This window comes from Manacus candei, unplaced genomic scaffold, assembly GCF_025592945.1.
Source record: "Manacus candei isolate 608988 ecotype Guabito, Panama unplaced genomic scaffold, ASM2559294v1 h1tg000028l, whole genome shotgun sequence".
In the NCBI taxonomy this organism is placed as follows: Eukaryota; Metazoa; Chordata; class Aves; order Passeriformes; family Pipridae; genus Manacus; species Manacus candei.
In genome coordinates, this window is record NW_026138076.1 from 8,939,646 (window position 1) to 8,967,355 (window position 27,710).

General features: G+C 39.1%; 1 protein-coding gene across 7 annotated transcripts in view; it reads left to right on the top strand.

The window, feature by feature from the left end:
* GABRB1 (gamma-aminobutyric acid type A receptor subunit beta1) overlaps positions 1-27,710 on the top strand; it is a 115,448-nt gene that overhangs the window by 37,669 nt on the left and 50,069 nt on the right. For all 7 annotated transcript variants that reach the window (XR_007904899.1, XR_007904900.1, XR_007904897.1 and 4 more), the window contains exon 4: positions 17,191-17,411. Coding sequence is in view for 3 of the 7 variants with exons in the window: in XM_051790041.1 (XP_051646001.1) it covers positions 17,191-17,411 (221 nt within the window). In the remaining 4 variants the exon portion in view is untranslated. The remainder of the gene's footprint in view (positions 1-17,190; positions 17,412-27,710) is intronic.

Here is a 27,710-nt window from a genome sequence, read left to right on the forward strand (position 1 = left end):
AATATCATGCAAGTACACACATGCTATTACTAGAATATTACAGAGTAAAATAATACAGAAGATTACCTCAGAAAAATACTTTATGTGAATGAAAGTAATTTTCTGGATTACCTACACATTAATGAAAGACAGATATTCCCCACCAGTTCAGTGTTTAAAATTACCAGACCAACACATATCTGTGAGAACTTTTCCTTCACCTATAAATGAAGAAAATTTAGCAAATTACAAAAGCCCTTTGATCTACTCGATTTTCTAGTCTACATGTTTAAAGCTAACCATTTCAGCCAAAATTTCAAATAGTGCTCAGTGGAGCAAAAGATATTTTAGAGATAATTACAATACAGTTGAAACTTCTAAACATAGATTGTCTTATGTTGTCACATATAGCTCTATTTTAACGTGCTTCTATACAATGAGAAATTTCCTGTTCAAAAAGAATGTTAACACATCATGTAGGAATATATAAGAAGAATTTAAAAGTCAGTATCATCATGTAATATCATTAATAATCACAATCAGCTCTATTGAAATTTTTAGTTCAATACATGAGCTTTTTTGTATTTAAGTTACACACATCTTAAAGATTGGATGAGAGACAAGGGGCACAAATTGAAACATGAGAAATTCTGACTGAACATAAGGATGAAGGTTTTCCCTCTGAGGGCAATGAAACACCAGAACAAGTTGCCGAGGAAGGTTGTAGAGTTACCATCCTTGGAGATATGCAAAACTCAAGTGGATAAGGCCCCAAGAAGGCTGATTGGATATGCTGTGAGCTGGAAGAGATTTTCTGGAGCTTCCCTCCAACCTGCATGATTCTGTAGTTCATATAAAAACTTGTAGGTGTAGCTTAGAAAGAGGCTGAACACCCACACACTTTGAATCATTTAGGTGGAAATCTGGGGAGGGCTCTCAGAACAGAAATATTTTTTCTTAAATTATTCATTAATTCTTCTCACATTTTATGAAGTCTTTTGACCTCTCTAATATAAAAAAATACTGCGTCAACAGCCTGGTATATTGATTTTTAAGATTATATTTTTATAGCATATTCATCTATACTTAATTATGTATAATAAAGTAGTTTAAAAAAAGCAAAACAAAGCAAATGTGGGGTGTCATTTGATTAAAAATATTTTAGAGGAACTTTCAGTAAGAAAACTTAAGGTTTTACTTTTGAATGATTGAAAATTCTTTTAATTTTTCCATTTGTTTCCTGACCTAAAAAAAAAAGCCCCCAAAACACCTCATGCCTCCGTCAGATGCTGCTATTCTCTGATGCACAATCGTGCAATCTTGCCTCTCTCTTTTCCTAGGCTTTCCCAGCACAGTCCTGCTTAATTTCCTTCTGTTGTATTTTTATTTTTCCTGTTCCTTAGAAGTGAAAACTTTGTGGAGGGAAATGTCGTTCCCTTACTTCACTTAAAATATAATTCAGAGAAGTGATTTCCTGAACTGTTTTCTGATCCCTCCTGATCATTTTTCTGCTCTCTGAAGATCTAGTCTTTGCTGATCCCTCACTGACCACTTTTTCCTGCCCCTGTACTTCATGCTTCCTTCACCTCTTCTCCATGTTCACCCTTCTGCCTTTATTCTATTTTTCAACCATCACCTTCCCCAGGATACCTTAATAAAGATGTAAATGATAATTCCAATCAAACAGCTACAGACAGCCCTACTTTTCATCCCCTGCCAACAGGACACTTCGCCACATCCAGATTGTGCCCGGGCAGCCTAAACTGAAGTTGCAGTCTGCTGAGTTGCTGTCCCTTGCCAGCAGGGAGTAGCACACAGCAGCCAGGCTTCACAAGAGCTTGCGGGCATCCTTGGAGTTATCAGGATAATGCTGAAGCTGAGGAAGGGATGAGCTGTGCTCTTACACCATGCAAGTGAGGGAACATCTGCTTCAGGAGAGGCATATTCAGCATTACCAGCTATCATTCCGATGCTGACAGTAAAGCAGCGTATTTGTCAGAAGTGCATTTTTGACAATCAGTTCTTATCAGTATGTAAAAGCAAATGTATCACACGAAGTCAGAGAAGGTAGCCCTGCCCGTATGTAAAAGTTGTGCACATCTGTGGCCTTTAAGCTGATGCTCTGCATTTCCCACACCTTTCCCAAGTTTTTCAGCTGGCGATAGCTCAGGCTCACAGTGTGTCACAGATCTGTACTCTGACTACCTGCATAATGACCAGTCTGGCTTTTACAGCCCACCACTACCCGGCAGAACAAACAGCTCATATAAGAGGGCATCAGCATCCCTATATAGTAGCATGCAGATTTCCCAAACTCCAGTTAACTAAGCCTGCTGCTGTCACACAAGGCTGAACTTGAAATTCAGGACTGCACTCTCCATTGACTTGACCATCACCACAGCCCTTCTCTGTGACTGCCCCAGTCTAAATCAATCTCCTCTTTAATTAAATGGTCCTTCTGTGAAGGACCAGGACAATGTTCAGCATTCCCAGTCCCTTGTGCTCATGGACAGTAATATTAGCTGGTTTCTGATTTATCTGGAGTGCAACATTTAGTACTTATAACAATCCTGTTTCTTCTATCCCATCTCCATAACAATGGCACATGATATAGATAAATATTCAGCTCTTTCATCTTTTTTTTCATCCCATTCCTCAACAAGATCTCATCTTATAAAATAAATCCTTGTGATTAGTCTCCTAGTCTATGACTTTTCAGTATTGAATATAATCCCACTTCTACTGCCCTAGCATTCAAGGTGATCATTGTGATATTCTAATACTCTGTGATGTTAACTGTGGCTCTTTAATATCAGCTGGGAATATCATTGGCACAGTTTGATTTTTCTTGTGGCAGAAAAAATATAACAGAAAATAAAAATTAGTCCCAAATCTCATCCTTTGAGGATTTCTCCTGTAATCTCCCTTGGCGTGTTTCTTCTACATTCACTGCACACTACTGGCACATCCCCTTTTATCCAGTATCTTAACCATTCTGCTGTTCGTGCTGGTTTTGGCTGGGGTAGAGTTAGTTCTCTTCACAGTAGCTGGTAGGGGGCTGTGTTTTAAATTTGTGCTGGAAACAATGCTGATAACAGAGGAATGTTTTAGCTATGGCTGAGCAGGGCTTACAACAAAGGCAAGGCCACCTCTGCTCCTCACACCACCCCATCAGTGAGGAGGCTGAGGGTGCACAAGGAGCTGGGAGGGGGCACAGCCGGGGCGGTTGACCCAAGGGATATTCCAGACTGTATGGCATCGTGCTCAGCAAGAAACCAGGGCAGAAGTTGGCCAGCAGTTGCTACTGCTGGGGATCTGGCTGAGCATTGGTCAGTTAGTGGTGAGCGATTGCTTTCATTTTCATCCCTTATTTTTCTTGGATTTTACCTCCCTCTCTTTGTGATTTTCATTTTACTACAATTTATTACTAATATTATTAATTTATTTCTATTTTTAAACTGTTCTTATCTCCACTCACAAGTTTTCTCGTTTTTACCCTTCCAATTCTCCTGCACCCCATTCCTGCTGGGGGCAGGGGAGTGGGACTGGGAGAGGGAGCAAGTGGTTGTGTGGTGTGTAGTTACCAGCTGGGGTTAAACCACGACACTGGTTTTGTTCTAATTCCCATCTTCTTCAGTTTAAATCATGCAATCAAAGATGTTTTACTGAACATTAGATAGTTGAGGTGCACCACATTTCTTTTATCTATTGAATCAGTCAGAGAATAAACAAGAAGTGACATGGGTCTACAATTGGTAAGCATATGTTGCATTTTATTTCATGACCAGCTGTTTCTAATTTTGTCCCTTATGGTCTTAAAAAAACAACCAAACAACAAAACAAACAAACCAATAACATAATTCTTAAGGTTGCTCTAAGCAAAACAAAACAAAAAAACTCTAGGGCAAAAGGAGCTATCAATTAATCATCTCAGACCACAGATATGAATGAAGCTTAATCTGAAACAATGAGCCCTTTCAAACATCCTCAATTTAAAAGTCAAGTGAGAGCAAGAGCAGCTGACACCTCCTAATTTATATACCAAAACAAACAAACTCCATGGTAAATATGTACTAGCTGCTTGAGATATGGATGACTTAGTTAAAAAGTTCAAAGACTTGCTGTCTGGAGAATATTCTACATCTGGTATTATATTTAATAGATTCAGGCCTAAAATAAACCACAGTTATGATGAGTCACTAAATATAAAAGATTACTTGCAGTAAAAGATTACATAAGATTTCTATTTTCTCAAAGACTCAAAAAATAATATCATAAAGTTAAAAAAATCATATATGAAATGGAAAAATATGGTGTGCTATTTAAAACTGTATTGTAGGAAAATATTATGAATGGGATTTCCTTAAAGGTTTGATTAAAAATTCCAATTAGTTCTGCACTTCATTATGAAAAATTATCTAGGGAATGAATCATAGAATCACAGAATGGCTTGGATTGGAAGGGATCTCAAAGACCATCTAGTTCCCATACCCCTGAATCGTGCAGAAAGACCTTTCACAGGGTGCTTAAAGCCCCATCCAGCCTGGCCTTGAACAGGAATGGGGCATCCACAACTTCTCCACAACCTGTTCCAGTGCCTCACCACCCTCACAGTAAAGAATTTTTTCCTAATACTTAATCCAAACCTACTTTCTTTCATTTTGAATCCATTTCCCCATGTCCTATCACTACATGTCCATGTAGAAAGTCTCTCTCCATCTTTCTTGTAGGCTCCCTTCAGGTACTGAAGGCTGCAATTAGGTCAACCTGAAGCCTTCTCTTCTCCAGAATGAACAAATATAATGTAAAATAATACGAAATATTATAGGAGAATGAGCCCTTTGAGATTAGCAAGTAGTGCCATTCTGTGAATGCAATAACAAACCCCACATTGTTATGTTTTGTGATACAGAGTCTCTCGATCTCTGTTAGTTACTGCAGTCATGTTTGAAATTCAGTTCTCAGGGAACTCTACACCTTTTTTTTTCCCCATTCATTAAGCATAAAGACAACCCTGTACATTCCTATATTGACCTGAACTATAGAATGTTCTGGATTAGACATTTCCTATCCAGATTCATTCCTATGCCTGAGCCACAGCCAGAAGAGACATTTGCCAGCATAAAAGCATCGTTTGTCTAGATTTTCCCATTAGACTTGGTCCTGAGCAGAGCCCCCAGTACTGCACTAACAGCACTGAGGCACAGATATCATGCATGGGCATCTCAGCAAATCTCCCTGAGCGATTCCAGTCTTGGGTTATTAATTTGCCTTATTGATGGATACCTGTCTACTAGAGAGAACTGTGGTAGATCAGTGATTTTCTGCAATCCATAAAGAGATGGATGGAATTTCATTACTAATTGGGGTGAGAGATCTCAACACAGGAAATACCAGCCACCTCGGCCATAAAGTCATCTGCTGTAGGTTTGTGAAATTCTGGTGCTTCATAATGTTCATAGTTCTCATAATGCCTAAAAATGGCCCATGGTGATGTCCTGATAATATTTGCAGCTGTAAAGGAACCAAGATTCATTTTTTTTTTTTTTTTGGTCGACAGTCTTGACACAGACTGCTAACCAAGCAGTGATTAAATCTTATATTTCTGACTTTAAAAATGCAACACTGCTTTGAGCTGCATTTTAAACTAGTATGTATTCTTTCACCTCTTATGTAAGCAATACACTTAGAAAAGCAGACCACTGTTTTGCAAGAAAAGCATTGCAATGGAATTATCTCAAACTGTCACTGTCTGTTTTAACACTTGCAAACACAATCCCAAATGTCCGGGGGTGTCTCAAATATACACATTTGCTACAAGCGTTAAGACTTAAATGTTGCATTTGTTGCTAGAACTGGATACTGTAACCATAGTGATTACCTTTCAGTTGCTAGACTTTGACTCGCTATGAAAGGAATGAGGGAAAGGTTTGGGGAGAGATTTAAACAGTTCATCCAATATTAAACTGACACCTACTGCTGAATCTACATTGATGCTGTAAAAAATAGGTATCTTTATGACAAGCAATCTTTGCATACAGAATTTGAAGAAGGAATATGATTAAAAACTGACTAAAATCAGGATTAAAGAAGAATTGTTCCTATAAATAGAGAAAGGGAGAAATAAAAGCACTGTTCTCACACAGAACACTTATCTTCCACCTAACAGATATCCCCATCAGAGAAAAGCTTTTTCCAAGCATCAGGTTGGTGATATAGGAGAGGATATATGATAAAAATTCAGTGCTGGGCAGAGACTAAGCTGTCTTAGTTGCTCCCCTGGAGTTGAGACATAAGAGTATTATCCATGTTATAAAACTGTGGCAGTTACCATTACAGCAGACCATGTACCATACCTACTAAGCCTACTGAATTTCATTTTGCTACAGCCAAAACCAAGCTATTCTTCCATCCTGTCCCATACACATTCTTTGTAGAAGTACATTAACTATGTCCATGTGTCTTGCAGAAACCACAGAGCTCATCTGCAGCTATTTTATTGCTCAGTACGCAGACATTTATTTGTCTGTTGTATCTCATCTGTAATCCAGGAGATCCAAGTGTTAACGTTCGTCTGGCTGCCTTAGAACAAGAGGGCTGTCATCCTGCCCAAGACTTGGTATTCACTTAAAGTTTTGTCTCCAGTGATGGCCAACATCCAGTGCTACATAAAAAGATACAAGAATCCTCCAACACACAGAAGTGGAACAATCTCCCCCCAGCATTATTTTCATTCTGACCCACAAAAGGGAAGTTATTTTACCCTGAACCATGCTAATTTATATTCCTCCCAAGATTTATTTACAATGTATTTTCATAAGCCTGTTTTAACAAGTGCAAATTAGGTGTCAGATTTACTTCTATCACTAAAAATAGTAAACTGAAAAGCATACCAGAAGAGTAACCTATTTCACTCATTTTAAATTATGAGAAATTATGGGAAATCTTCCCATGAGAACACTCGTGAGTGGTGGAGTGAGATCTGCTTCTGGTCTTGTGCTCTAGGGTTCAGAATGGGTGGAAAAGGAGGAAGGACTATTCGCTTCTGATGATCTGGTAACACAAATTTTTAGAGCAAGATGTTCAAGTACCAGAGCCACTCTCTGATTTTCTATCCTGTTCTGAAGAAAAGGGGCTATTGCATCTGGAAAGTTTGCTGTAGGGTTTGTTAGAAAGCCAATCTAGTGAAAGGAATGAAATACTAGGGTGGGAGTTAGCGAATAAAGGCAGAGTTGTCCCTTGTTGTTTTCTGTACTCCATTCTCCACTCCATTTATTAGCTGTATGATTATTGTCTGTGAAGAGTCAATCTCCAGGGAACAGATGTTCATATTATCCTGAGATACCTTGATATGTTGTAATCAGCTGAAAGCAAACAGGAAGATAAATTATTTGGTAGTTCAGTAAATTTATTACTATAACCTAACAGATCTAAAAGTCATTCCTGCTATAAATAAGTGAAAAACTACACATCCACTTGGATATAACATACCCATCTGGAAAGTCATGTGACATAGCCAGCATGTTTATCTCTAAACATTCAGTGTCTATTGATGCAAATCCACTAATTCTGTAACTATTTAATCAAGCTTTATGTGATTGGGTAAGGCAAATAACAGGCAATTTATTGAATTGGTTCATTCTACTAAACCCATACTTGACTACACCTACTCCGTGTCATCAGAAACCTTAACTGAAGCCACTTGCCATATTGCTTCAAAGCTTTTCTTACTGCGTGGCATGGTGCTGCATCCTACTTTGTGCTGAATCACAAAGCTGATCACCTGTAAGGGCCTTCTCTCTGGTTAGAAGTCACCAGGCAGAGCTATTTTATCATATTGAAGTACAGCAAAACTCACTGCCACAAAGAAGAAAAACCTTTCCATCATCTGCATCACTGTTCATACCATGAACAGCATGACTTAGTCACCTCTTGCCGTGCAACAAAACTGCCAAACAGCTGATCTGCTGTCCCAGGAGTTTCCTCTGTTCAGTTTCTTACTATTGTCCCTTCCTTGCCACAGGCCCTCTTTGTAGGTGACAAGAGGAGGTCTACATCTGTCCCATAATTTACACCTCTGCCAGGAGTGCTGCTTCACTGACATTGGCTTCCACTTGTGTCCACGAACACCTCATTTCTCAGCAAAAGCAAAACCTTCTGGACCTCTACACTTCATACACCTCTGACAACATCATTTTGATTACTTCTGAATTAAATTAAGCCAGTCCAACAAAAAGTCATAGTTAGGAAAATACTACATTTTAGCTTTGAACGATAGTGGCACAGACCTAGGCTTCAGTTTAGCCAGCTGCATGTAGAACTTCTCTGGCTGAATATAAGCGTATTTTAGTGGAACATTAGCCTTACTATACAGTGAAGGAATTAAGGAAAAGAAACAGAAAAGCAGTCTCATATTTGTAGAAAGAGAGATAAATGCACAGGAACCATTTGAAATGCCTGTTTCACTCCTGAAAACACACTTGAATTTCCATTCCTCTCTTGTATTGAAATTGTCTCATTTGCGAAACAGTGAAAACTTAGCAGTAACAAGCAGCTGTTTTCTTGTTTCTAAATGGAGAAAAATTCATGAGGAGTTTTAGTTGACACGGTTTAGGCACTGCAATGTCTCCAGAAATAGAAGCCACATGAGAAAACATTGCCTGGCCAACAACCCATGGATTTAGGATCCCTCAGCCCTCAATAGCCCCTCTAGCCTATGTTGTGTCAATTGCAATAAATTCAGGACACCTGGGCACCCCAAACTTATGCCTTCTGCATCAGTGATCATCACATATGGATCTCTGAGACATTTTAACTTCATCCTGTCTCTCTATAAAGCACCAAGGAAAGTGAAGCTGTGTGCAAGAGAACTGCTACATGTACTTCTGCTGACATCTCAAGATGGACCAAAAAATTACTATCTCAGAAGGGGAAGGACAGGCAAAAATAACCCCCAAACAACAACTCAGCAAACCAAAACCACTCTTCTGTCAGCCAGGCTCCAGTCTGCCCCTCTCAGAAGTTACCATGCTGGACAAGCTTCACAACAGCACCTCAACGTTTTCTAGCAGGCTGTAGTAAGCAAGGAAAAGCTGAAGAGTCAAGACTGGTTTCCTGGCTTTTTCAAACGTTTTAGATGCAAATTTTTTTTTTCCAAGTTAATAAATAAGCAAACAAAGGTGAGATAACGCTGAAACAGACAAGTGTCTGCTGAGCTCCTGCGGTATTTTAATACTGTGAATACACTAATAAAGTCACGTAGCCAATTTAGAGAGCAGATAGACCGCTAGATGCCAACCCACAGACCTTGGGTGACCAGGGTTGGTGCAGCCCTGGCAATAGATCTGAACTGCCTCTGTCACTCTGGCCTGAAACTGTAGAACAGTTGTACACAGCTACTAAAGCTGGTCTCTGCTGTAGCCCCATGCATGGCACCACACAGCTAACTCGTTCTGCTTCATCCTGGCCTCCTCTGACTAGCAAACATGAAAATTGCCTTGGTTGAGAACACTGGTACATGTGCTTTATGATCTTTTGCAAGTCCTTAAGTTTTTGTTGCCTCATTTTTGAGGCTGTAAAACCCACTCCAGAACTGTACTTTCACAGCTGTTCTGCAAGGAAGCTGCTCTGCCTTCCTACTTCACTCCTAGTGTTCTTTCCTCCCTCATTACCAATGCTCGGGTAGCCATGGTGTGTACAGGATAAGGGAATTTACCTACATAAAAAACACCATGCCAAAATAGTAATGACAAAGTTCATCTCTAACCTGGATCAATTCCCTCCACTTCGTAAGTAGTTATTCAGATGTGTGCTCTCACATGGGAAGGGATGAAAGCAGTCGTTGTCCGACCTTCAGTGAGATGAAAGCCTTCTGAAACTTCAGACTCAGAGAGAGGTTTTATTGCTGTAAGCATTAAAGAAAACTGATTTCGAGGTTTGTATTTATAAAGTCATTTGCATGAAAACATTTTCAGTGTAGTGGTACCAGTTTCAACATTCTGAGCTACTCAGTTCTTCAAATAATTACTAATCCCATGTTCTCCCTAGTTTCATATTTTGGAGGAAAGAGAGCCTGCACCTCCATATTCTAATCAGTACTCAGGAGTACTATTCAGATGCTTTCAAACTGACTGATGAGTTATTTGCTCTTGATTTTTTTTTTTTTCCCAAAATGCCTACACATACTATACAATATTTTGAAATGTGGATTCCCATGAGACTGGCAACAGCACTGGATTTGTAGGGTTTTAATCAGATTAATCATATTAAATTGGCCAACTTCATTAGTTATCCGATTGATTATGCTGTTAGTAAGATAAAAATAAAACAAGGTTCTTTATTATCAGCACTCTAAAAATACCCTGCATTCTGCTCTGAGGATTTATTGTCAACAATACATGCATCTAAAGGCAAACTGATTCCCAGCAAAAGCTAAAGGCAATTTTTCCACAGAAAATCCACATCGCTGCTCTAAACTCATCAACTATGATGGATTATCATGTAAGCAGCTTAATATTATTTAAATTATGCAGCTCACCAGAAGTCACATGGGGGACTTTTTCTCAAGCTGCCTTTTGTAAAAGCATCGCAGATGCAACGCAGGTATTTACAGCACACTTGGTTTACAATGATCAGAAGGTGACAGAATTCAGGATCTGGAGGATAGCTGGGACAGTGAGCAGCAGAGTTAGGACTCAGGACATCAGGACAGTAGAATTTGGCTTGTTTGGGTAATTGCTAAGTAAAATTCCCCAGCAAGTAGTCATCAAGCAGAAACAATGGAGGCTGAATTTTAAAGAAAACCAGAAACAATCCACCCTGTCATGCAAGAAGGCCATAATTTTAGCAGAAGAGCTGTCAGGCTAAGACAGGAGCTTCTCAATGAACTAAAACATGGAAGGGAGCATACAGGAGGAGGAAGCAAGGCAACAGAACTGGCAAAGAAATCAGCAACAAGAATTATTTGTTGTTGAACTGACTGGAAAGTAAAGGGAACGGATCTGCCGTCTATGTGAGAAAGCAACCGGAATGCTTTTTGCTTTGCCTTTGGATAGGTCCAGAGCCAAACAAGAGTTTATGGATCAAGAATAGCAGCCAAAACAACATGGCCTTGTAGTAGTGCATATCTACTATAGACATCCTGGCCAAGAAGAAAATGCAGATGAGACCTTCTTCCAACAACTGGAAGAAGTCTCATGTGCATAGTTCTGTTCCTCATGGGAGACTTTAACCACCATGAAATCTGCCAGAAGGAAGACACAGCAGGGCTCAGATAATCTAGAAGACTTCTTGAATGCACTGATGACCATTTCCTGGCACAGGTAACTGAGAAGCTAACAAAAAAATGTGCTCTGCTAGATCTCATAGTTACAAGAAAAAAGAACTTTTTTGAGATGAGAAACTCAGAGGTAGCCTTAGCTGCAGTGACCATGAACTGTGACTATAGGCTGTGACTATAAACAGCAAAAAAACCTAAACAAGTCTCAAAACACCAAAACCTGAAGTAGTAATTACATATAAAACTAATAAAAAAAAAAGGGGCAACTAACCAATAAAAATAAATAAAAAAATAAAATAAAAAAAAAAAAACCCACACCAAAAAGACACACTAAGATTTAGATTGTAGATATACAAGTCTAAAGATCTGGCAGCTATGTAATCACTGCTTCTATTCCAGGTAGAGTCACTCACTGACTCACTGCATGTCACTTTGACCTCCATCTGCTTCTCTTGAAACTAAAGAAAATTGATACAGTAGAATGACAACTGAGAACAAGGCGGGAAGAATCAAATAGATTTCCATCACCAGACCCACAGAAATAGAAATAATTCCTACTGAGAAATAAATTTGTAAATATATATATATATTAAGGCATTAAAAAAAAATTCAGTTACTGTTTTTATAAAGTTAGCTCGACTTCATATTAAGATATATGTATCTGCCATCCTACATTGTTAAGCATCTTCTGGAGCCAAGGAATCTAGCCATGGTTGTCTGTCTTCACTAGTGATTTCCTACTTAGAAGCTTGGCTTACCATAAGGCCCTGCACATCACAGAATAAAGGTTTGTGGGATTTGCTTCACATGCTCAGCTAGTTCATCCTGTGACTCCATTTGCACATTACTGATATTCACCTGTTTGTGTTCTTTTCAACTTTTTGTCCAGTTCCTATAAGGTTTCTGGTACTGTTATCACTTATACAATAGGGTTCAAAACAAAATTCAACAAACCTCTCCCATCAGCTCCACAATCAGGTCAGCTTCACCTGCAGTGCTGTGCACTGACACCACAAGGAATTATTCTGAGCTCTTAGCACTGTGTCATCCTCCTTAGACATTCAGGCACTTTGTAATGGTCTCGTAGTTCACTCCTGCTGAGCTAGCTGGAAATTACAAATAAAAAAAATTAAGTACTTCAGGAACAACCATTGTTGGAAAACAGGCTGCTTTCCAATTATCTTGCTTATAGGTAGCAAGGGAAGTGTGGTTTAATTAATTCTTCACTCTTTCACAATGGTTTGCCTTAATAGGAACTTGAAAGTGCTGCATTCATCCAACACATCTTTGGCTTCATTTGCTTTAGTCTTCACATCACATTCCATATGGTAAACCCTCAAAGCTGATCTATGCCCACCTCATTGTGAGTCAGTCCTCCAATCAGTAAGGCACCATCTTCCACACAGTCCACACAAGAACCTGGGAAGTACAGCTTTTGTCCAAATGCCCAGTCCCACTCCTGTGTATTGGTGCTTCAAATCCAAGCTGGATGAAGTGTTTTGGAATGTAAGTTAAAGTTTGAAATTTCTTTTCCTTGGAGTGCTTTCTAAACCTGCTTTACGGAGAGGATGAGGACAGCACTACTTGAGCACGTCACAGTCCTCAAATGTCATTCCACCATTCCCTTTCATGCCTGCATATGAGTAGACAAGTTTTTGCACAGCTCAGAGGAGAAGAATCCTAGAACATCCTGGACTTCAGCAAGAAGCAGCACATAATACCTAGAACGCTTTTGGACTGTAGTTGCCAATACCTGGACTTGAACACTAACTGGCATCCTCAGATGCAGATAGACAGGTATGAGCCACCTGGGCTAGTTGGGGGTTTTTAGCAAAAACTTGTTTTCAGCTGCCTCACAGAGAGAAATGGCTAAGAGAAAACATGGTTGTCTCTTACTGCTGTCTACATTTGCTCTTAAAAGATGTATCAAGACATGTATTAATATATACTGGTCTGTGGAGTACTTGCCCGTAAGAAACTTTTCTATTCCTTTGTTTTCCCTCCAGTTGTTCTTTAAGAAACACTAGGTGCCTGGAGGCTTAACAGGAAAGAAAAAAGTCCCTTATTGCCCTTACATCATCTATATGTATTGCACAAAAAAAAAAAAAAAAAAGAATAGGGAACAAAAAAATTATAGAAATAAAAAGAAACTTATGGGAACTGTCCAGTCTATTCCTTACTGGAACTCTAAGTTGTTCTTCTAACTTCAAGTACAATATGCTTCAGTGGTCCATTCATTTTCTTTCCTACAAGAAATTTATATTACTCAAGTGAACTGTGAAGCTTGGTGCCAGTATTTATTTATGAGGCTGCTTAAATTCAGATTACAAAATAATTTGCAATTCTGAGTAAAATAGACTAGTTTCTCTTACTCACATTTTCACAGAACCTCTCTTACCTAGGAAGAGCATGTATTTGTCTTAGCAACCTAATGCACCTTATTAAAGCACTGTACAGATATACCTATATATGTTATAGTACACATCGAGTTACATTCACTTACACATTTCCAGTTTGATACAAAGAAATAAGAAATTTTCACAAGTACTAAGAAAGGGGAAAAAAAATCTCATTCTAACGAATCAAAATTTGTTACCTAAAAAAACCCAACAACACTAAACCAGATACACATCAAAACAGCATTATTATTGATGCTCTAACATTACCCCTCTAACGGTTCACTATGCCCTGAAAAAGTAGGGAAGCGCTTCTGGAAAGCATAGATAGCTCAATTAAATCTACTGAAATATCATAATTTTTATGCAGCATTATAGCTTTTTTTGATTATGGAAAGTACAGTTCAGCACAAAAAATGTTCAGTGTGTTTCTAAAAAAGGTGAAATATTTTAAAAACAAATAATTTAAAAGAACAGTTAGCTGCAGAAACAGATTCTCTTTTTTTTAATTTTACATTGAGCCCTGCTTTTTTAACTCATGAATAGAAATTCTTAAATATGAAAGTTAAACCTAGTCTGATTTATTTCCATGTCTAGACTGACGGAAATCTCGGGAAGCTTTCATAAAAGCTAAAAAAATTCTGCAGCCAATTACCACTACAGATATGACAGATTCGGAAATTATTCATATACTCCAGAGCTTGAAACCACAAAATCCCCAGCAAATTTTACAGGGTAGAAGACAAGTAGTCGTTAAATTTCCACTTCATTCACACCCCTGTACAATATAAAAAATAATACAGAAACCTCCAAGATGTGACTAGCCATATGACCTGCCAGCATTTTATCCTTCACTGATGAGAAATGAGAAAGATAAGGCTGTATTTCATGTAAAAAACTTGGAAAATTTATAGCTATAGAATTTGGGTTATTATAGCTCAGATATAATTTGCTTTTCATTAAAATAATCTTTAACTATGCTTTTTAAAATAAGAACTTACAGCTACAGGGACTCTCACAATCGTGACATCAGACTATTTTCCTCATTAAAATATTAAATGATTAACAAGCTCAAGTACTGGGGAATGGGAAAAAAAATTGGTAATTTCCTCAGTTAAGAAACACTGACATTCCTTTAGGATGAAGCTCAGAATTTTTTCTTCCTCATTAGCACTTGCTGGCTTACCGAGTGCTTCTCCATAGTGTAGCACAATTGCAGGGCAGAGGATCACTCTCTCTTACCATGGTGTTACCAACCACAGTATTTGGGATGTAGCACAGCTGGATGAAACAAAGTTTCTTCACAGACTACGATGCTAAAAATAGCAACTCATTTTCTTCTAATAGTCATAGCCAAGACACAGAATTTCTTTTTCTTTCGCTTGATCACATCCTTTAAGATCTCTTGTAGCTTACCTTGGCTATTTTTCTCTCTTGGTTGAGCTTTGAGAACCATCACATAGACACCCTCTCAATTGTTTGCTTTCTTCCAGGACAGCATGACAGTTCTACAAAAGCAGCTTCAAGACCTAGTGAAAATACAAAGGAAAACAAGAAGGAGAAAAGATTATTGTGTATAATTGGAATTTCTACACCATCTGTGCTGAGGACTGCATAGGCTCTGCTGAATCAAGCAGAAGATGTAGAGTGCACCTGGTGAAGCACTGAGGTTAACTATTATCAGTCATCTCTGAAGGCTTTTCTACCTGAAGTGTCTTGAAGTAGGACAGGTTATAAAACAGATACAACATATGAAAAATGAAGACTTGTGATGTTGGGTTTTTTTCATCTTCATTTGGGTTTTTCTTGTTTGATTTTTAGATTGGCTTTTATTTTTAATTTTCATTTTCTCTCATCCAATTCCCAAATGATTGCTGTACAAGGAGGAACAAGGGGCAGGGATTTAACTTCTCTTTAAGTGAGGCTTCTAACCAACTTCTATTCAAGTTGTACATTCAAAAACTTGCCTCCTTGGTATCCATGTTTCTCTGTACCGCTATTTAAATTATAAATCACCCACTCAGCAACGCATAGCATATACTCCACTGCATTAGTTCGTAGTTCCAGGCTTGACCAGCATGGTCTAGAAAGCAAAGAAGCTGTCCTGACCTCCTCCTAGGGCCTGGGCCAGGAAAAAAAAAACTTATTCCTTCAGCATATAACCTCTTGTCTTTGTTGCGGGTAGCAATTGTCTTGCAGGCCTGGAAAAGGGCATATCTATGAAGTCCTTGCAAATCTGGGATCTGTGCTCGCAATGGATGTAATTGTCCTATCTTATATGACCACTGATATTTCATCCATACAAAAAATTACTACAGACCAAGGACAAGGAAGAACAGCATTTTTATTACTAACTTTTACTGATAAGTCCATAGCTCTGTTAGATGCAACATTTCAGGTAGAAAGGTTTTTTGAAAGTTAACAACTCTGCTTTGATTTCATGGCAACGATAGTCTTTAGAAACCATTAAAGATGAAGAGAGCAAATTGTATCAGACAGTTTTTATGCTGTTTCTTCAAAAATTAGAGTCCACGCCAGGATTTGTGAGAATGACAGAGGTAAGGTTTTCTATCACGTAAAAAAAAAAGTCTTACCTCTGACCAATTTTTTCAATAATAGCTACGATTTTGATGCACTTCTACCTTAAAAAAATATGTAAGTGTGACCTGTCACTTGAAAACAGGGTTGGGAAAAGAGATGAGGAAGAGAAAACTAATAGCCCACATACTGCTGTTTTAGTCATCTTCTAAGAACTCCATCAGCTACAAAGTACATGAGCTTTACCACTTTAAAAAATTGACTACCTTTAAAATGACCGAATTCCCAGAAAAACAGATAAGAGAGCGTAAATCAGACTAGAAGCCTTTTAGAACAATTTCTTTTCAGATGAAGGGAAAGCTGAAAGGCTGCATAAACGGTATTTCACCTAAGTTACAACATGATAATCAAGAAAAGGTATTGATTTTCTATGCAATAAAATCCAATTGTCAAGGACAGAAAGGACTGCATTCCCCAGGCTGAGGCAAGGTGTGCCTGGCTATCTAAAGTCATTGCATCTGGCATCTCCAGCAGATGGGGAATGGGAAGTTATCCATTATGTTCTGAGGTCATATTTGCTATTTCTGAGGAAGTCTAAGGACTGCTGGCCATTCTGGATTGTGGGGACAATCAGGATAAGAGGAGTGAATATCAAAAGAATGTCCTCAGTGCTATGCAATGCTATTTGGCTGAGGTCACCTAAGCCCTGCTCTTTTCACATTAAAAAAAATGTTTAAAAAATCAAAACCCAAGTTTGATCCACAGACTGGAAAAGCAAACATATTCCCTCTGACTTAAGAGGTTTTGAAAGCCTGTGGTAGTCACTGCCACTGGTGAGTGGTGTGAGGTTTGAACAAGCCAAGGCTTATGATCATGGCTAATGACAACAACACCTTAATGATCCCTAGATTTTCTGTTGCTACTGAAACTCAGTAACTGAGACTTATCTAAAAGTAATCGGTATAAAAATACAAAGAGCCCTTCTTGTTTCTTCCATAGGACTACACCCTGACCATGTACTTTCAGCAGTCCTGGAGGGATAAAAGGCTCTCCTATTCTGGAATACCTTTGAACCTAACTCTGGACAACAGAGTGGCCGACCAGCTCTGGGTGCCGGACACATATTTCCAGAATGACAAGAAATCATTTGTCCATGGGGTGACAGTGAAAAACCGAATGATTCGACTCCATCCAGATGGGACAGTCCTTTATGGCCTACGGTACGTTGGGTTTTTTAATCAGCTACATTACTGTCCTGGCAGAAGTGCAGGTAGTACCAATGTCACTTTCCTCTCCTTTTTCCCAGTTTCTCAGTGCAGCTGTATGAGTCAGCACATACTTCATCTAGATGACCACATCACACCCAAGAATTTTCCACAGAGCATCAACACTATCTTTAATAACTATATCCATAACTAACAAAGTCTAATGCCTCTTTTTTTTTTCAGCTCTTCTGAGTATATTTAAACTACTAAAAGAGTTCTTTATTATGGTTATCACTTGGTAATCAATCACAGTTTAGACCATCACTTACTTCCTTCTAAAATTTCTCCAACAGCTCTTTAGGACAATGTGAAATTAAAATTTGGAGTCATCTGAAGAAATCTGACCAACATTTGGTAGGGAATAAAAAGAAGATATTTGTAAGTTTGAGTTAATTATTTAAATATTGTCTATATGTCTGAGTATAGGTTTATAACTGCCTCTTCACACCACAACTGCTTCTTCATACAGTGCAACCCATATTCATCCCTGTAGATAAAACTATATTCTGAAGTTTGAACAGGCACAGTCTGATTATAAGGTACACAGATGTGAAATTAAAACTATGCCAAGCTATTTGTTATGTTGAGAATTTTGCAGAGCCTGAGTAGGGCTTTATTGCATTATTTTTGAAGTTAAGGTAGCTTTGCTTGGAAATAACATTGTCTGTCTGAAAGAACCTTTGATCACTCTTGTCATTCGACAATAAAAATAATGTCTGGGGAATATAAACCTGAAAGCATAGTTCAGTTAATCAGAAAAAGTTATAAAGCATAAAACTTAGTTGAAATACCTCAAAAATGTACCTAAGATAGAATTAGAAAAAAAACCCAAACTACTGCAGCAGTTCAAAATGAAAATAATATTTGGGAAAGTATAACTTAGAGCTTACTGAAAAGAGAAATTTGAAATTACCTTTTAGCCTATAAAAACATAACCTTTTAAAACACAGCACTACCCATGCAGAGAAAGCCTTCCAACCTATCAATTCAAGCTTCTCAAGAAACAAGAAATTATTTAAAAATTATTATTTTGGATAATCATGAGTTTGCTTTTGAACCTATCAGATTCCCAGGCAGTGCATCAGTTGCTATCAAGAACCACACAGTTTAATACAGCTAGATCTGTTCTGGTACAGAAAAACTGCTATTTCAGTTGTGAAAAAGAAAACAAGGGACCCGTGAGGAATTAGTTGTTCAACTAAAGGATGTCATTAACATCTGCTAAACAGAGCATTTGAAAAATACATCTTTCCCATTGCCTTCAGACCTCCTACAGTTCCTTTCAATCAAATTGACTCCTACAGGACAGTTACCATGAGAGGAATTTTTGGCCTGATAGCTTTTCAAAATATTTCTCCTTTTTTTCTTTTTTTTTCCTTTAAGGCCAGGAAGTAAATTTATTTAGATTCTAGAATTTGCAAAGTGGCAAGAATGTGCATTAGAGGCAAGCACTCCCTCACAGGCAGTTGTATATACAATATAAACTACACCTTGAAATGTATGCCATGCATATGCTTCCACACACACACTGTACATTGGATATCAATAACAGTCTTCTGCAGAAACAGCAAAAGAGGCTGTGACACATCTGGTGAACCTGCTGCAAGTCCTCTCATGTGTTTCATCCACAAAGCAGCAGCATGGCCAAGAAGCTGTGACCTTGCCCATGCTTGTCCTCTCAGAGGTGATCAGGCAAACCTCCAGTGCAGCAGCAAAGATGGTCAGCTTCACATAACAAGGTTGCTAGTTCATATGATCGAATAACCACTCACATTTGAATAGTTAAGCAACAGTTCTGCAACCCTGCAACAGCTGCAGTTCTGCGCGTTAATACCCCAGCCAATATCTATCACTTCTTGTGGTAGGAAATCCAAACAGAAAAACCAAAACAAAAAAGGCAGAAAACCCCACACTAATATAAAGGGTAACCTACATCCCACACGCTTGCAGTTCGGTACTATGCAATTCCCTTCTCCTCCCTTACCCCTGCCTCATGCCCTTAACATACACTGCCACAGGAGCAACTCTGAGTCTCCCAGATTTCTGGGCTTCCCCACCTTCTCACCCAGGTTTCTGGGCTTCTCCACCTTCTCACCCCAGAGAAGGCAGCACGGTCTCAGGATACAGCAGGGCCAAGTGTCGCTCGGTGTGCCCGTATCCACTGACGGCATTGTCGTCACCAACCACATGCATAAAAAAAGTGCTGAGCTGTCAGGTCTTTTTCACAGGTTGAGCTGGTGTGCCATGTTTTCTCCGGGGACAAGGCAGCTCTTTAGATGCATCTGGTGAGTAGACTTTGGCCTGTAGTTACCACACATATAGTGTCCCCATCCCACAAGAGGGATCTGATCAAAGACAAAACTAGCAAATGAGCAGGAGAAAAAATGATGTTAAGAAACATTAAAACTATTTTCATATGACTTATTGCTTTAAACTTACATTAGTGGTCACTTTCCTCGTGGTAATAAATATGCTTCTGTGAGCCTATAGTTACCTTTAGATCATACGAACATCAATTTTTTCATTTGCTAGATGACACATATGCCTCATAAGAAATAAAACATGAGAAAACACTACAGAAAATGTTTTTAGGTAAAATTCAGCATTGCCCATTAGAAATTTGAGCACAACTCCGATCTTAGTCTCACAAGTAGAAAAGAGACCGTGTAGCATATTAACTTGCGCTTAGTTTCTGTGCAGTAGGGAGAGGGAGGACAGTATCACCAAACTTCTCATAGGTTGTGACGTGTGAGTTTCATTTTCCTTGCTGAAGACAGATCGTTGGCCAGGCATGACTTGAACAAGAAAGACAACACCAATTACACTGCAGACCAGGGTCTGAGTTCCCAACAAATTAGACAGGGTTTTAACCCATCCCTCAGGGATGATTTAAATGCTTCCTTTCCCTCATGCCTCCTATTCCCCAAACAACTTTTCTATTTTTGGTTGAGTTAATGTTTCTGTTCAGGCTCAGATATGAAACTATACTGGCTTCTTTAAAAAGAAATTGGAACAATCATAGCAGCTCTAAATAACCTGCTTTGTTTGCATCCATGTACACAGCAGTTTGTCATTGATGCAATGCTCAGTCTCAACAGAGTTGAGGAGAAATAAACCAAGGTTAGTCATTTGGCTCTTAAGATGAATAAACAACGGAAACATGCACATAATACACTGGACTGGTTTTAGATCATGTAACAAAGCATTATCACTTCAGTATGCCTCCATTATAGTATTATTTCTATGATGAACTGAACAACCCCTTTAGCTACTTTTTCCAGTAACTTTCAGCTGCCATGTCCCCACAGTTTAAAAAATGATATATGCTATAAACTTGTGCAGACACAAAATACTCCTAAACCTTCTGCCCTCTAAAATTGTGCATTGCTGTTTTGTCTCTTGCTGCAAATTCTACTTCTGTTAATTGTTCGTAGTAGTGAAACATATATAACCTTACTAATCAAATAACTCCTTCATCCTTTTACCCAAGCAACCACACACACAAACACGTTTAACTCCATGTTATTATTTCCACTGAATTCCATTTCAAATATGTCAGGGAAGTTGAGTGTCACTGTTAATTATTATGTACCTGAAGTGTGTGATTCTTCAGTTTCTGTCAAGTACTCCCACCAGCAGCTATTATCATTTTCTGTGGTGTAGACACCTGCTTCCTAAGAGAAAAAAAAAATTCTCTTTGAGTCAATGTGCAAACCTGCAGCACTGTGAGGATGGTGTATGAGACAGTTCTAGCCTGGTCCCAGTACAGCTGGTAAAATACTGAATACTATTTTATTTATTTATACCTAATTTTTCCCCCCATTTTTAGTGAGTGATTGGATCCCATTAACTCTAACCCTTTTGGCATTAGCAGTGTCTCCCATTACTTTTATTGCCTATTCAGGCAAGATCCTCCAGAAGTCTCTCCCAAATCTCTAGATTCTCAAACCAACACATGCTGTTGCTTCTTTTGCTTCTCGTTTCTCACCCTTTTCCAAGTAAGATGCTAGACATGTAATCTGTCTTTGAGATATTTAAGAAAACATTAATAATTTATTGTACTGAATTCTATGCTCAAATTCTTATGTCATGATGTCAAGAACGGAAGCTCTGATTTAAATCATCCTTTCCTAGTATTTTATGACACCTCTTAATTCTTCTCAAATTTTCACTAGCAGAACAATGACACCTTGTTGCTTTGGAGACATCTGTTCTTTTATCATGACATTGCCTTGAAATAAACAGCAGAATTTCATCTGGTGTGCTGGAAGAAGCATATCCTTGAAAAGTATTAGTTGTTAAGAAGCATAACATACCTTCAGTAATACCTTTACACAGATTTCTCTCCCTTGTGATATTCAGACACCAACATGATTCCATTAGAGCAAGTCTTTATTTCAAGGCAGGGAGACTGAGCATATCATGACAAGATGTGAAGCTCTGGCTTGGAGCGTTGAAAACTTCTGGTTTCAGTGAGACCACCATCTTTAAACTGCTACAGCAGAGGATGCAACTTTGCTAGACACTGCTGCAACTGCAAGAGGACAAGGGGGAAGAATGATCTTTGCCTTCAATGTAAGGACTTATTTCACCACTTCTTACACAAGTAAAATCTTCTGTGATGCGAACACTGGCAAATGAATCCACCTACCTCCAACCAATTCACAAATGCGAATCGACTGATGCAACATTGGATTTACCAACCACTTATTCATGCAATATCCATGGAAGCCCATCTAGCATATCATAGAGGTGGAATACAAAAAAGCTATATTTAATTGCTAAATGTCTAAGTTTTAAATATAATCTTAAAAGTGAATCTTAGTGGGAACTTCTCTTCTTGACTGCATCTATTTTGGTGATATAGCCGTGAATGTTACTAAAGAAATTAGCTAGACCCATGTTTACATCTTTTATTACAGGGAATCTTAATAGTTTGTGGGTTGCTTTTGCATTGCCATAATTTGGGGCTATGGAGTTTTGGTTTTCCTCTAAACACCTTCAGGAATTTTCTTAAAGAGTCAGTTATTGAGTCCTTTTGAGGACAACCCATCATGTCAACAAGTAACCCACTTACACTGGTACTCAATAGATTGTCCTACTTGTGTTATTAAACAGCTCCAGCCAAAAAAAATACTGCAGTTTATTCTAAATGATAAAAAAACATGTCATCTAACTGAAATGAAAAGCTACACTTGTTTCACTTCATAAAAATACAGAACAAACTATAAAGAGTTATTTTATTAGATGATAGTTTTGAAAATGCTAAAAAATATTTCTTCCATGTATCAATGGCAAAAGATTTAGCAGTGAGCATTTTAAGACTCAGCCAATTTGGGACTTCCTTCATATTTTTAAAACCTAAAGATATACAAGAATTGCAAAAATAAGTCAATCAGTTATTCACCATTTCTTCCACCTCTCAGAACATTTCAGTCTCAGAGGGTCAGTTTTCAGGACTCACAGTCAGTGAAGACATTCTCAGTGTATAGCCCTTAGGAAGGGGTAGGGATTAGTGGGGACATTCACATGCACACTGTGGGCGCCTGTTCAGCCTGTCACAGGTCACACTTTATCTGCTGCAAACTTTCTTCCAACAGGCCTTTCAACAAGCATATGTGCCTGTTGGGCAATCAGCACGACCCCTTATCACAGGCAATGCGCTGCTAGGAGCATTTCTTCAACTCGGAAGGGAAAAAAGGGAAGAAGAGGACACGGCAAATTGATCCTGAGGCAGAAGGATTGTCTTTGTCCCTCCAGCTGCTTGCAGACTGTTTGAATTGTCTGTGTCACTCTGTGAATCCTGTTGTCATCTCCTCTTCCTGGTCTGTAACCCAGTCCTTGGCCGTAACATAGCTGGTGTAAGATGATCACAGAATCATAGAATTTTTTAGGGTGGAAAAGATCTTCGAGATCATCAAGTCCAACCATTAACCTGATATTGACAAGTCTAGCACTAAACCATGTCCCTAAATGCCACATCTATATGTCTTTTAAATACCTCCCGGGATGGTGGCTCCACCATTTCCCTGGGCAGTCTGTTCCAATGACTGACCATCACCCTTTCAGTGAAGAAAATCTTCCTAATATCCAATCTAAACCACCTCTGAGACAGCTTGAGGTCCTTTCCTCTTATCCCATCATTTGTTACTAGAGATCAACTCCCCACACCTGGCTACAACCTCCTCTCAGGTAGTTGTAGAGGGCAATAAGGTCCCCCTTGAGCCTCCTTTTCTCCAGGCTAAACAACCCCAGCTCCCTCAGCCGCTCCTCATAAGACTGGTGCTCCAGACCCTTCACCAGCTTCATTGGACACACTCCAGCACCTCAATACCTTTCCTGTAGTGAGGGGCCCAGAACTGGATGCAGGATTCAAGGTATGGCCTCATCAGTGCCGAGTAGTGGGGGACAATTGCTGCCCTAGTCCCCCTGGCCACACTATTTCTGATACAGTCCAGGATGCCACTGGCCTTCTTGGCCCCCAGGCACACTGCTGGCTTGTACTCAGCCAGATGTCAGCCAGCACCCCAGGTCCTTTTCCGGTGGACAGCTCTCCAGCCACTCTTCCCCCAGCCTGTAGCGCTACCTGGGGTTGTTGTGGCCCAAGTGCAGGACCCGACACTTGGCACTGTTGTACCTCATCCAGTTGGCCTCAGCCCATCAATCCAACTTGTCCAGATCCCTCTGCAGAGCCTTCCTGCCCTTCAGCAGTTCAGCATTCCTGCCCAACTTGGTGTCATCTGCAAACTGACTGAGGGTGCACTCGATCCCCTCATCCAGATCATCAGTAAAGATCTTAAGCAGGACTGGCCCCAGTATTGAACCCTGGGAAACACCACTCATGGTCAGTTGCCAATTGGATGTAACTCCATTTACCACCACTCTCTGGGCCTGACCATACAGACAGTTATTTACCCAGTGAACAGTGCACCTGTCCAAGCCATGAGCAGACAGTTTCTCCAGGAGAATGGTGTTAGAGAGAGTGTCAAAGGCTTTTAATAATGTCCAAGAAGACAACACCTGCAGCCTTTCCCTCATCCACTACATGAGTTACCTTGTCATAGAAGGAGGTAAAGATATGCCTTTCATAAAGCCACATGGCTGGGCCTGATCTCATGGTTGTCCTGCACACGTTATGACACGCAAGATTATCTGCTCCATGACCTTCCCTGGCATTAAAGTCAGGCTAACAGGTCTTTAGTTCCCCAGAACTTCTTTAAGGCCCTTCTTGTAAAAGAGTGAGCAATGACCAGTACCAAAACTGGGAGAAAGCAGTTGGCACCAGCACTCAGAAGACAGCATGTATGGCCAAAATACAGATGCATTTGTTAACCAGGCTGTAGCTGTAGGAGAAAGAGCTACAGCTGTAGCTGTAGGAGGAGCTACTCCTTACTCTTGGCAGTTACCAGATGGAAAAAAATACCGATGTGCACTTACACTTTCTCACATTTGAGCAAGGACTCCTCCAGTCTGCACATTTGTAAAGTAAAAACAGACAATGTCTATATTTGCCCAACAGCTGCAGCACCATCAATATGTTGCCATAAGCTGAAATGCATTTTCAGGATTGTTCTTACCATCTGTAAAACTGGATAATTTTACACGGGTCACTTCCCACACATTGCAGTTAGTTTGATAGAGATTGATAGAGATTGCAAAGGGGTTTATATAATACATTTTGAGAAAAAAAAATCACCTCAATGCAGCTATGGTCTGCAATTTACTGCATGAAGCACAACAGCACTCAAGCAAGCATTGGCATACCAAGATATAACTTATTTTTCACACAGAAGCTGATGTATTTGCTTGTCTAAATACTGCTGAAAGCACAAGAAGGCAGTACAGGTGTATTCTGTCTCACAGCTCCATGCAAGAACCACAAAGAAACACCAGGGAATGAGATGCTCTCAGTACTTTTTGATAATTTTTTTTAATTATTATCTCCTCTCCAGGCTGGGTGTCCACTGAAACCATCTAACTTGCTAGCAGCAGGCAAGATGGCAGTAGCAGCACAAAGCTGTGTTTCACCACTGGACCTCCTGCATTTCAAAAATGTTTTTCAGATCCAGACAGACTTTTCTCCAGCTTAGATGCTGAAACCCACATTTGTACTCCACACCAGCTTAGTTGCACAATCCTCTCCAGAAACAAACACTTCTCCCTAAACCTGCCTCCTCCAGTTCCTCCCAAGATTCTTCATGCTGAGCCTGAAGTTTCTTATTCTCCTATATAATGTACAAAGATGGAAAAAGACAGAGGGCTACAGAATGATAAAGATGATAAATCAGTGGGAGACCAGTACATTCAGTCCATTTGCCGCATGAAGCTCATTTCATCATTGTTTTACTTCTCTGGTATTTAGTTGGGCATTGGTGGGAAACTATGTGCTATGTTGCTCTGTATTCGACCCTAGAGGCTGCTCAACTGCTTAACACCAGGGCTGGAAATCCAAGAGACAACTGCAGTTCAGGCACCTCCTTGCTCTGGAGCAGCTGAATTTGTAACCTTTTTGCCACATCCGTATAGTGCTGTCTAAACAGTGAAATACAATCTTGTTACAACTTTACTCACACATTTATTATAGAGAATGTAACATATCAATTAACGCAGAGTTTTATAATTTCTTTAACATCATTTCATGAAGAATACCTGAGACTGAGATCATTGTAGTAATTTATAACTGAAAGCACACAGCTGAAACTGAGAAATTTAAGACAAAAGTGAGTACAACACTTAAAATTTATGGGGCATCATTTATGTAGACCTTTATTACCGCAGATAAGTTAGAAAACCTGCAGCTGCTTATGGGCTTCTATGGGTAGACCAAAAATACTGCTTCCAAAACATGGAGGTTTTATTCAGCATCGAGCACAAAATGGAGCTGGCAGGCTCGATAAATTTAAGTGGCAAATTGGTAGTTAATAAATAGCACAAATGGAAAAGGAAGACTGAAAACATCAAGACCAAGGAAGGAAGTGAGGGTCTTCTCTGGCTGCCAGGGCCAAGTAAGTCCCAGGTGTAACTCAGAGACAGCCTTGCTGTCTTCCTTTAGCACAAATAGCTTCAGAAACAGTCAGGGTGAATCCACTGGCTGTCCATCCCAAAAAGAGGTGCTTTCCTCTCTTGGGATGAAAGGAGAGGATGCACGAACTGAAATCCCTTCAGCGGCACACACAGCAAACCTCCCCACTCTTACTCCCAATGTAGAGCAAATATGGCAGAAACATGCAGCTCTGTAGGGAGCAACTATTCATAAACTCCATGTACTGAGTTATCAAATAATTACCTGTATTTGATTTGGAACTTTTTCCTCCAATTTCACCCAATTTTATATTTATTCCATGTCACATAATATTTTTTTTAATACATACCTTAGGGAAGATGGGGAAATGCTTCAGGTTGAATCTATCTCTCTAGAGAGTGTATAAAAGAAAAACAACAAACATTCAAGTACTCAGCTTTGAATATGTGAGCAGTGGCTCTTATAATCAGTAGTTAAGTACATAAGCATTCTGGTGGAGTCACAACTAGCTTCACAGGCTTGAATTTCAGCACAAGCTTTAGATGCTGTAATTGATTGCAGCTATCAAGTACAGCACTTTGAAGAAGTAAATAAGCATTTTGTAGAGCAAAGCCCACTAGGGTTTTTTCAAAGACCACTTAATTCAAGCAGATTCTAGATCAAACTCAGATTCCTGGAATGATATGTCAACTATTTAAGTACAGTAATATTTTTTAGAAACTATTTAACCTCATTAATACCATCAAAAGAACAATTAAAAAATAATTAGACAACATTTTAAAAATGTTTCATTTTAAAGCTGAGAGACACTGCAGAGTATGGATTACATTATCTCATCACACCTTATCATCTTGGTATAAATTGGTTTTCTTATTCTCTATTTTACAGACTGCGTTCTGCCTACTAAATTTGAGCAAGTCCTCCCTTTCTGCCATATTAGAAGTGCAAATACCTTCCAATACTTTGAAATTATTACTCTGCCACTGTCAACCTAGCCTGCATCAAAATTGCACTTCTGAATGTAAAGGTCTTCAACTTATTTATTTTTAACTATGTATAACTTTTAAAAGAACTCCAATCACACTAAATCTCATCTCTAGTGTGTATAAGTAATGCTGTCATAGTTGGCCCAAACACATTTGGAGACAAAAATCAAGTAAAAAAAAAATTAATGGCAGAGATTAGCACTGAAGTAGTTTTGATCAAGAGGAATTTCAAATAAATTTATATAA